General features: G+C 42.3%; 1 protein-coding gene across 1 annotated transcript in view; it reads left to right on the forward strand.

Annotated features, from left to right (window-relative positions):
- DNAH1 (dynein axonemal heavy chain 1) overlaps positions 1–12,016 on the forward strand; it is a 3,604,831-nt gene that overhangs the window by 1,724,231 nt on the left and 1,868,584 nt on the right. The window contains exons 32-33 of the mRNA XM_069644003.1: positions 2,662–2,811; positions 5,669–5,755. Of these exons, the coding sequence (XP_069500104.1) occupies positions 2,662–2,811; positions 5,669–5,755 (237 nt within the window). The remainder of the gene's footprint in view (positions 1–2,661; positions 2,812–5,668; positions 5,756–12,016) is intronic.

Here is a 12,016-nt window from a genome sequence, read left to right on the forward strand (position 1 = left end):
CAACGGGCCCATAATGTAGCTACATGCTACCGTCTCACAGAAATAGCCCCAGAGGAGGAAGAACTGCCGTACATGGTATCTTGGGGGAAAGAACTGGGGAAAGAAATTTCCCCTGAGTCGTGGCAGAGAATCTGGGCCAGAGCACACAAGTCCTCCAGATGCACGACAGTAAGGGAATGCGCACTCAAAATATGCTACAGATGGTACTTCACACCGCAGAGACTGCATGCTATGAACGTCGACTACCCTGAGACCTGTTGGCACGGGTGTGGGGCAAAAGGGGACCTGGGTCACATGTGGTGGCACTGTCCGACCATTCAATCTTTCTGGTTGGAGATTCGCTCCAAAATTAAAGATATCTGCGGAATCCTCCTCCCCTTAGACCCAATAGTGATGGTCTTGGGAGATTCCCCTGAGGACGGAACATACCCGCAATCCGGCCCTAGAGCGCAGCTCACTACACACCTATTAATGGCAGCCCGTCTTACACGAGCGCGCTGTTGGAAAGAGCCTGAGGGCCCCTGTATTGCGCAATGGTGGGTCAAGGTCTGGGAACTCCTGGGAATGGAGAAACTAACAGCCACATTACTGAACCGAACGGACAAATTCCGACAAATCTGGGGCCCATTTCTAGACCATACGAAAGAAAAGGAACATATGTTCTTCCAGCCAAGACTGATCAAAAGCCTTCTCCAGCCCTGAGAATCTCAGTACAAACAAGGGACATGGCACATGACATGGAACAACACCCGGGCTATGGAGTGAACAGGTGGAAAATAAATCCCCCCCCCTTTTTTTTTTTTCTTTTTTTTTTTCTTTTCTTCCTTCATCTTTTTTCTTTTTTTTTTTTGTTTTACATACAACTGCAGCAATACACCCCCAAGAGTAACAGTAACAATGATGTCACAAATGAAATATAATGGTTAAAATGAAATGTCAATCCACTGTTAAATTAATTGGTCTAAGCGCTATGCGTTGAGTTCTAGGCAGGAGAACAATGATGTATGGTTGAACTGTATTCAAATATCCTTGCCATTGGTTATACTGTTAAAGATGTCAATGTGAACTGATGTTTCAATAAAAAGATTTTGACAAAAAAAAAATACTCTCATTGGGAATTGGACTATGTTTTTACTCCCTAACAATCATTTTACTCCCAACATTAAAAAATTGTGAGTAAAATACTCCCACTTACAAATCTTATCTGGAGCTCTTAGTGGAAGGTTTTTAAGGTGTATAGGGTGGTATCCCAGAGCTCATTGTCTGATATTACATTAGCGTTATAGACTTTATAGGTTTTTCTTTGCATAGTAGATATAAAGAGGCTAATTGAACCAGATTAACCCCATAGCTCATAAATTAGAAAACATGCCACACGACCGGTTTCTGGATGTGAACCGCGTAACACTAAATATTTATTACATTCCTTGAATCCTCTTCCTCCTCTAAATCTTTTTTTACACTTTCTCCAAAGTTTTTATTCATAAGCAACACATTTATTCAATATATTTTGTACTATTTTGTTCTTCGCCTTGACAGCCCACTTTAGAATTTTTAAGGACCTGGGGCTATGCAAGTGGTGGCCCGGTACCTAGGATAGACTGAGAAACTCTCCAACCCCTCATTCATCTTTACAATACAGCCACATGCCATTATTTATATACTTTCCATTCAAGCGGTCCCACATTTCAAGCTTTCTTCCCCTTCTTTTTTCCTCCTTATTCTGTCTATACTTTCTCTGCCATCTTCCTTTCCTTATTTTTATTTTCCTTAAGCAGTAATTACTTTTTTAAGTATCAGGGCCAGGGAATTCCAGATTTTGGAGCGTTGTGTGAAATGATTTTCCACGGAACCTCCTCTATCTATCCTGAATGCTGGCAGTTGAAGAGATATTTATGGGCTTTTTACTGGGGTTTTCCATGATGGGCCTTGTGAGCAATGCAAAGGTTTTTTAATTTAATCATTCTCTTGCCAAGAGCCAATCTAGGGCTTTTTAAAGAGGAGGATATTGAGCCTTTTTTTGTTTTCCTAATTTTGTCATCATCCTGTAAACATAAATACCAGCTGTGTGAATGAAAAATGGTCACGTGGCAACCTAACCGGCAAGTACAACCAGGAATACCTCAGTATCCACATCTGTTTAAGAATGATGGAGCTTGCCACTTTAAAAGTTTGGTGAAATAAATTCTGCTCGTTATTTTTCACTATTTGTATAAGAGAACATCGTTATTGATCAAACTGGCAAATGTTCTCAATGTAAACAAGTATGTAATATAGTGACTTTGTGTGTGGTTAGATGAAATGTGAGGGATGTGTTAAGTCAAGTTGTACACACTAATTTCTTGCGTTTGAGGGAGAACATTACAATCTAGCTCTACCTAGTTAAGGAACAAAAGGGAAGCAGTTCATTTTTACTTCCTTCTTTTCCATCCGATTCTTCTTTCCTTTATCTATAATGCAATAAAGACTTGTGAACTCTTTTGTAACTGTGTTGAGAGTTCCTGAACACAATCAGTTAAAGTTCCTTTCGCTAGGGCCAGGTTTGTTTCTGCTGTTCCCCAAACAAAAAAGAAATGTTCCTGTATCGCCTAAAATTAGAACCTGCTGCTACTTAACCGCTTTGTCTGCCTATACTGATTTTATTCCATTTTGCTCCCATAGGCTTTGTTTCGGCCAGTTGCTATGATGGTTCCAGACTATGCCATGATTGCAGAGATCTCTCTGTATTCTTTTGGGTTCAACAATGCAAAGGTTCTCTCTAAGAAAATCACTACTACATTCAAACTTTCTTCTGAACAACTTAGTTCTCAGGTAAGACCATTTAAAAGAACTTCAATTGTAGGTCAAGCTTGACCCTATTTCTTGTATATTTACTGTGTCAGATAAACTAGGCCTGAGCCATATGTAGACAGCAATACAAATGTGTGCTACCAAGCTATGACTAGGCATCTTTAGAACTTGGCAGCACTACTGGATGATAACATCTGCAGCAATACAAGTGTAAATAGGAGATGTCTGGCAGTCTTGCCCCAGCAGCATTTGTCATGTACTTGCTAACTGGCATACGGATGGCATGTTTTGGCAGCATGCCTGCATTTCCTCTCATGGAGGACAGTTTGGAGACATATTCAGAGAGTCATTGAATAATGATTAATTGGATAATGATTCCTAGTAGCAAAGTTCTTTATATTAATATATCAATATGTTGAACTGCTCTGCTGGGAAATTATGTTTTGTTTGTTTTACCCTTTGTCGCCAACAAGACCATTTGCAATGACTTCGCATTAATGGCACTATTAAAAAACCTGTGTTATCTCACAGCGATTAGACATTGCTGAGCACTCGAATTTTCACAAATGTTAGCATAATCCATATCCATGTATACAAGACTATGCAATTGATTTGAAGACTTACCCGTGCATACACTTATCGTGAACACATTGTTACATAATGGAAAATTAATGTTTTTGTGGCCTGATTAATAGGGCTTATTCCAACTGTCTATTTAGCTGAGGCAAATCTACCCTCAAATGTAGGCTTGAAATCACCACAGCCATACAGGTAGCCAATGTGGACCCTACAACTCTACAAAGCAGCCCGTGCTGTCAAATGGAACTACAGTCAGAAGTTCATAGACTGTCTGCATACAAGGTCCTACACCTTCCATGTGAACCAGTTACAGAATTTCATGTGATATATTTATGAAACTGTCAATCAGGTTGCATCTTTTTTCCGGTTAAAGGATAAAAGTTGTGCTACAAATAGACATTCACATTGAATGTGCTGATGTAGTATTCTCAGAGGATAATGCTACTAGTGGGGTTACACCTACATGAATGCTATTCATACTGAAGAACAGCAGTGAGCTGCTGAAGAGGAGTTTATGGCTTTTTTACATTTTTAATTCCTGTAAGTATAAATGGGGTTGCTATGACCACAGGAGCTTGCCCTAGATGTGCACAATGCTTTCCACAGATCAGTAGATCAGATTGGAAGGTCACAAAATTAAAGCGAAACCTATGCTAGAGAGATCATTACTCATATGGTCTGTATGACATATGACATCTGAAACGTTTCCCTCATGGCAAACGTCTAGTAGGATGGGCATGGAAAGCACCCTTACAAATTAAAATGTACCATCTAACAAGTTACTGAATCTGAATCCCTTCCAGCCACCTTAAATTCACAATGTGCTGCAGAAATATACATACATATTTGAGTAGTATCTAGTGGAGCTGAAATAAATAAATCCGTATTTACACCTACAGTTTGCGAATGGAAACAATATCTTACACTATACGAGATAGTGTAAAAGAGGAGCTGCAGCTTCTGCTGAGAAACAAAACAACAATTAATATGGACAATAGTAAGTGGATGTCTCTCTGTAAGAAAGAAGTCTGAAAAAGTTTGAGTATATGAAGATTTCCACATAATGTACATCCCCAATTTGTAGGGCATCGTGTTTTTGGCCAGTAGAAAATAGCTATTGAATACTGTTAGAATTCCATACAGATCCTACTTACCAGCAATTTTTGTTTGAGGTTTGGTTGGCTCATTTAATCTTTCATTGTGCTATATATCAAATTCTTGGTGCCATTCCATAAAGTATTACCTGCTGAGTGATGAGCCTACAGAGCGAAAGTATCAAGGAGAGAAACTGTAGATGGTGCTCCAGAGACTGGAGCCATGTGCCCTAAAGGCAAATGGACACATGTGAATTGTTTAAGGGAAGTCTGACTTCCTGCACTCAATTAGTAGATGCCGGAGGCCTTTGCCACTGAAGATGATGTAAACATGTGTATCTAGCATGTTACTCAGATGTATGCTTACATATGCTCTTTTAATTATTTCTGTCACCATATGCCTCATTTAGCTGTCATTTCATATCAATTAAAATGTCAAATGACATCCAGACTAGAAAATAACCACTCTTGGTAAGGAACGCTATTTTGCAAAGCAACATTTTAAGCCACAAGCATGTTTTCTGCTGCTAAGAGCATTGGAACATTTTGCAGTCAAAATACCTCTACTGCAAGCCTGTGATGCCTCCTCATATGTGCTGAAAGGGGCCCTTTCAATAAGGATGTCTTGGCATGACCCTGAAGAAGGTACACCTAGATCAGAATAGCAAAGCTCCACACATGTCTCTACTGGCTTACCTTTACACTAGGATGAATTATAAGCCCCTGCTGATCACCTTCGATCCTCGCAACTGAATGTCTTTCACCAAAGGTGCACAAACATACTTTATCTCGACTGCCTATTTGATCCTTTCAGCAGCTACAAAAACATATTCCTCCAATGTTTGACATCTATAACACTAACATGCACCAAAATCACAACATTGGCAAGTGCCACTTTAGAATTGGAATAATACCAGGCCCGGGATCTTCCCAGAAATGGTTATTTGGCTAAACTGGTACAACTAGAGATAACATCATTCTTACAACATATTCACAATTCTCTCGGTTCTCGTTTTGCACCGTTCACTCTGTTTGTGCACTTATAGTGTTTGCTTGTCTCTGATATTTTGCAGGAGTACTATTTGTGCATTTCATTTTCGAATGTAGGTCTCTCTCACTGAGATCTCTCTGCTTCATAGATTATTGTTCTCAACTGTATATAAGTGTCTCCTCAATGGTAATATGTAACCCCTCTTGTAATGCAGGACCATTACGACTTTGGTATGAGAGCAGTGAAGACTGTGATTTCAGCTGCTGGAAACCTTAAGAGAGAGAACCCCAACATGAATGAGGTAAATGTGCTCCGCGACTTTAACAAAATGGAGCCCCACTAATGAAAGTGTATGCTCAAATCGTAAATCGGGAAGAAACACACTGTCATAATAATATTTCATTTTCATATAACACTTTGTGTCAGATTTCTCCAACGTCTAAGCTAAGTAACGTTGGGTGTTATTACCCCATTTTTATGGTCCCCCTTTTATCAACCTTGGAAGACGGATGGTGCTGATTCGGTACTTTTGGAATACACACCTATTTCCTGCAGGCTGAACACAGATGTTAGAAGCAAGTGCTTAACTCGCTGAGCTAGCATACAGACAAAAATATAGTGTGCAATGGTTTGAGATTGGGTGGAGGGGTGTAGCCAGTTAGGGGTTGGAGGGGAGTGGGAGAACCCCATATCTGACCAAAGTTACAACACCAATCTGTGCTTCACACAAAACGCCTTGTACTAAACGCTTTCTTAACACAGGTTTGATGTAAATATCTATGTTAATGGAGGTATGGGCAGCATTGACTTAAAGGATATTGTACTCATCTTGGGTGTCAATATTAGATATTTTCAATGCAAGGTTCACATGTAAAGTCTAATTTCTGGTTATGCAGCCCTTTTTGTGCACATGTAAATACATATAGACACATAAGAAGGGAGGCAAGATTGCTCTGCGAGTTCAGTGCTAGCTTCAGAGAGCTCCACAGCTCACTTTCTCTACTGGACTATGCCTAGGACTTAGACTATTTATGGCACTTTAAGAGAAAACCCATTCACCAATGCTGTAGTGATGAGAAGTATTATTTCGGGAGGATAGCTCAGGCGTAACGCGCTCATCTTGGAAGCAAGACAACGCAGAGCAACACAGGTTCGATCCCCGGATCCACGCTTAGAAACTCTGGGTATTAAGTGCAACTAATTATAATAATAATTATAATTCATAAAAATTGACAACCATGTTTTCTATTAGGATATTCGGGCGTCATTGAGACAGTAACGAGCACTTCAAGAGGCTAGTATGGTACACAAGTACATTCTGTTCACCTGAAAGTCTGAGTGACGTTATTCTTACAAAGTGGAATCATTTACCCCATCTTTGCTTCTTGCATATAAGATTGACTTTGCTAATGTGAAAATATTGATATAAAGGATACTGTAGAATACTGGTAGACTTAATGTTCGTGCTCCTTTCAGAGTGTATTTGTATTTTGATACCTCCACGTTAATCTAGACATTGAAAAGGGTAAATAGAACCAAACATGATAAAGAGGTACTCAAACCTTCAAAATGAAATTGATATTTATTTTTGCATGTTTACGTAGCAGAGTACATATGTTCATTTCAGATGTTGAAAAGACAAAGTGCAAGTACATGTTCAGTTGCTGAGGCGCTGTCAGGTCTCCAGATATAGAGTGCATCCTCTCTTTCTGACAACATATCAACAAAAAGGCGCAAACCACCTGGTACTAACTTACTCTCCTCCAAAAGCTAAAGCCCTTCCTTTCACTTGAGGACCTCAGAACCCCAGTCCACGCCCTCATAATTACCCAACTGTTAGGGAGAATTATCTGTTTAGGCTGAATTTCCTTACCTAGCGAGTCCCCTAGCAGCTTTGCTGGATTTCTGAAGTTTGTTTTTTTCTCCTGCCAAGAGTGAGACTCTTCCTCACACTCTTGGACATGATTTGAAGGGTTCCTTTGACTGTTAATGTGTTTTATGGGCTATGGGGTCTTTTACTCCATAGGATCTCATGTGTTTTTACTATGTGTGTTACACAGCACCTTCAATGCAGTGAACAGGGTTGTCACAGTGACACCCCACCATAGACTCCATACCCTGTGACTGACTACTGTCTCCCAGGGTATGTAAAGTCACCATTGGTTTTACTAGTCCCAAATTATGAACAGAAACCAGTACAAACCATCATATTGTGGACGTACTGGTTGGGGCAATTCGATTGCCCCGGGGTCTGTTATTCGAGGGGGCACGTCTCCGTCCCCCCTGATCGAGTTTTGGCTGGTGGCAGTGGATACTACTTTTTATATTCAACCGCAAATATATCTCTATGGGATTTTCCCATTGTTCGAGGCGACCAACTTTAATTATTTAATTCCTATAGCCTCGAAAATACCGCCAGGTTATTTATTTAATATTAATTCACCGGTTGGTAATTTTTGCCAGAACTCGATTCTAAAATGGCGTTTGTGTTCTCTTCTGTGACTCCAACCCAAGTCGAGCCCTTTGTTCCACTTTTTGGCGGGCTTCCCCACAGAAGCCTCCAGAAGTGGTGCCACTCTGTCTGGGTACCACAGGGGGTGTGGGAGGGGGTTTAGGCACCCTGGACTGAGTTGCCATGGCAACTCAAGTGGCACTCTAGTGTGATTGGCCCAAGTGGTGAGCCGGCCGGCTCACCACTTAGCATGTTTGATTGACAGCTAAGCTGAATGAATTGGGGTTTCTTGCATAAAAGCAGGGCTTTTTGGACTGGAACTTCAGAAGTCGCCACAGGACCTGAGAATCCGAAGAGGGAGAAGCTGAGCCGACCTGCCACGACGACACCACCGGTGGAGCCCTGCTGAACCGTCTCACCACTTCCTGACGACAGGAGATCTTCTTGCCGGAGAGTCTCTTCCCCTTGAGCTGGTGGGGACAACCAGTTTGCTTTCCTTTTCGCCTACCAGGACGTCTAGTGGTCGAATTGCCCGTGCCAAGCACCCCGGCAACCGGATACCCACTTACCACTGAACTGCGAAAGATAGGACTGCTCCTTTGAATCGAGAAACTCCGCGGCTGGTTTCTTTCCTTGCTAGCGCAACGACCTCCTGCTCTCCTCCGCGACGAGACCTTCTCTTCTGCCGGACGAAGCACCGACTCACAACCGCTGCCAGGATCAACTGCCCCCGCTGGAGTGTTCTCAACATTTCAAGGTACTGTGTCCGCCTGGCCTCCCTTTCCATAGATTGCTACAAGGTGACAGTAAATCCTTAACCTTCTAAACTGGGCTGGCCTCTTGACCATCTAACTGGTCCCTTTCTTTTGGTCCAACTTCTTTCTGAACCTTTTTGAGACTTCTGTGCACTTTTCAGCCATGTGACCGTGGACACATTTCGTTCTGATCCTCTTAAAGTGGATCCGGCTTTCTGAACTCTAACTTCACGGTTTGATTCTGCCTTCCTCTCTTGTTGTGTTCTTTTGAAAGTGTTGGTATCTGTTTCAATTTATGCTCTGCCTTTCTCTCCCTTTTTAACCGAATTATTAGAGTGCCATCTGCGTTAAGCGCTCACCGCTGTCTGAAAATAAGTGGTGCTTTACTTAAGACTTGTCTAATATTCTTTTAAGGGAGTGTATATACTTTAGTGACTGTGTTTTTGAACTTGCTTGATATTAGTGCCAGTGTGTTTTCATAGATGTGTTTTTAAATAAATAATTATATATCTTTTACACCAAAGCTCTGGTTAGTATTTGCTTGTTCTACTGTGTTTACCTGCCCTATTGTGTAACTCTTCTTGAGAGAAGTCTGACTGCTCAGCCACAGCTACCAGGTAAATCTGGGTGGTGCAGACTGCTACCAATTGGGTTTACTGCTAACTCCTGTAGTCCTAAACTTTTTGCAGTGGTCCCTAAGGGAACTGCACAGGTTTCTGCCTAACACCAACTTGTTAGGGAGAATTTTCAGAAATGTCCCATTCCCTTCACCTTAGAGACCCACAGCAACTTTGCTGGATTTTGAGGACTTGATTTTTTTTACCTGGAGAGAGTGTGACCCTTTTTCCCACTCTCTCATGTATTTTAATGTGAATTTTACCTCTGTGTTTCTTTTGGTTGTGGAGTCTTACAAACTCCATATGCATCATCTTTTACATAGGGCCTCATTACGACCCTGGCGCTAAGTGTTTAACGGCGCCGTAAAAGGCTGTGGCGCCGTTAAACACTTAGCGCCTTAATACGAGGTACCTTTTGCGGGACCCGACCTGAACATCTGGTCTAGACCAGCCGTTAAAGTAGGGACCCGCAAAGGGACCTTGGTGCTAAGTTACATGGGCCATGGTTCAATGGGGAATTACCGCGCCGCCAACCTTGGAAGGGGGTGGTAATTCCCCATTGTACCATGGCGGACCCGTTACAACACCAGCAACAACCATTGTGCTAATAGCGCCATGGTTTAGCGCCGATGTTGTAATGAGGGCCATTGTATCACAAAGCACCTTGAGTGCAGTGACACAGGGAAGTCTTCCAGATATCCCAAAAGTTTAAATACCTTCTCTGGGATAAACTACTGTTTCCCAGAGCAGTAAAGTGAAATTGACTTTACTTAGCATTGTAACTTTCTAGACCGAGCACACACTATCTTACAATAGAGTGCTTGAGGGGTTACTTAGTATCCCCTTTGTCTAGCTTCTCATGTAAAATTTTTATGTTACCCTTTCCTCACAGAATGTCTGGTGACAGTGGTTTTGTTTGAGCTACCATGGTATGTCTTTACCGCGGGCTGTGTTTGCGACTACGGTAAAACAATCGCAGGAGACCTCTTTTTCAAAATGGCACAGAGCCATCTTTGACAAACTGACCCCCGTCTTCTTTTTTCGCCAGTTCTTTGTGGAAAGGTCCTTCTAGAGATTTTCTCTGCGCACCAAACCAGGTTTGGTCTCTTTGTTCATTTCGCCTTTGGCGTGCTTCAGGAGTGAAACCCGCCATTGGTTCCAGAGTGTCTGGGGTAGGCAGGAAGTGAGGGAGTTGTCCGAAACTCCCTGTGCTAAGTCTCCTAGGAGACCCAAATGCACTCTGTGGTGAATGGCTGGCTGACTGTCTGGCTAGGACAGCCACCTTGCTGGGTGAGTGATAGCTAGGCTGTAATGAATGGGAGAGAACTGAATAAAAGACAAGTCTTTTGGCTTGGAAAGCAGAGTCGACCACTGGGCGAAGGAACTGAAGAAGAGCTTGAAGAGGACGCCTGCTCCAACTCCTGGACCGTTGGTTTGCCCGGTGAAGCCCTGCTGCAGTGCCGAAACGCCATGTTTGCATCAACAGAGAATCCTTTGCAAGGACGTCTTCTCCCCTTAAGTTGGTGGGACCAATCAACTCAAAAGTAAGCCACCTGGACATCCATCTCGGAGCTGGTTGAATTTCCACAGAGTTGCTGCTGGACACCGTATAGACAGGGAGAGGAACACCAGATTGTGTGCGTTGCTTTTAAGCCTGCCTAGAGCTTTTGGAAGATTCCGGACACCCAAGAAGCAGGACTGACCAAGCCTAAGCCCCCTCAACAGCGTGCAGGACCCCAGAAGCAAGGAAAGTCCACCGCAGTGTTGCTATTTGCGGTAGACGCGAGGAGCTGAAACACGAAAGAGCCACTGAAAGTGAAGTTTGCCAGTTGTGGGTTTTCACAGTCCCAGTGCATTGCAGGAGTCCCCTGGCGTCCTCCCTCTTTTCCCCACGACTGAGGCCCAGGAACAGTGAGATCTGCAGAGCTGCACAGGAACAGAATTCATCTGCTGCATCTTTTCTTCATTGCTAAGGTACTGTAAAACAAGCTAAAGACAACTTACCTCTTACTGTAGAGTTGCTTTGAAACTTCTACAACTCACAAGTCTAATCAGCTTGTGGCCCTACATTTAATTATTGTTTTCCTCAGACTCCTAAGAACTTGTGCAAAGACTTTTCCATTTACTTACCAGAAGTGCTTCATCCTATACAAGACGTTTGCCCATTGACTTTGGTTTAGCCTATTGAATTGAATGATTCTTCTAGGAGAATCTAAAAGTATTTGTCCTGCTTATGAAGATTTGTGGTATCTTGTGTTCTAATAACCTTTGCCTTTTACCCCTTCTCAAAGTATTATAAATGCCAACAGTAAGATATTAATGTCCCCAGCACACTTGTTACTGAAGTCATCTGTGGGTGTTGGTTGTGTCTCTGGGCCATCCCAAAAGGGTCTTTACTGATTTAGAAACTGAGAGTGTACAGTATTGAAGTGTAGTTGTGTGTTACTATTATATTGCTCCCTTCTAAAGAAAGCTTTATAACTGACTGATAAATCAATAATTGTTTATGCAAGAAACCTTGAGTGTAAGAGTTATATTTGAATACATGTAACTGTAGGTCTCTGTGTAACTCCACTACTGCTCACATTTCCCCTCTTGAGATGAGCCTGGCTGCTCAACACGCTACCAAAACTCTGTAGTACAAGCTTATACCAAAGGTTGGGTTGCCTATACCTGTAGTCATAGTTGTTTATAGTGTTCCCAGAGGGTACTGCGTTCAAACGTTGCCCAACACAACA

Source organism: Ambystoma mexicanum, chromosome 2p, assembly GCF_040938575.1.
Source record: "Ambystoma mexicanum isolate Mex_15411 chromosome 2p, UKY_AmexF1_1, whole genome shotgun sequence".
Lineage (NCBI taxonomy): Eukaryota > Metazoa > Chordata > Amphibia > Caudata > Ambystomatidae > Ambystoma > Ambystoma mexicanum.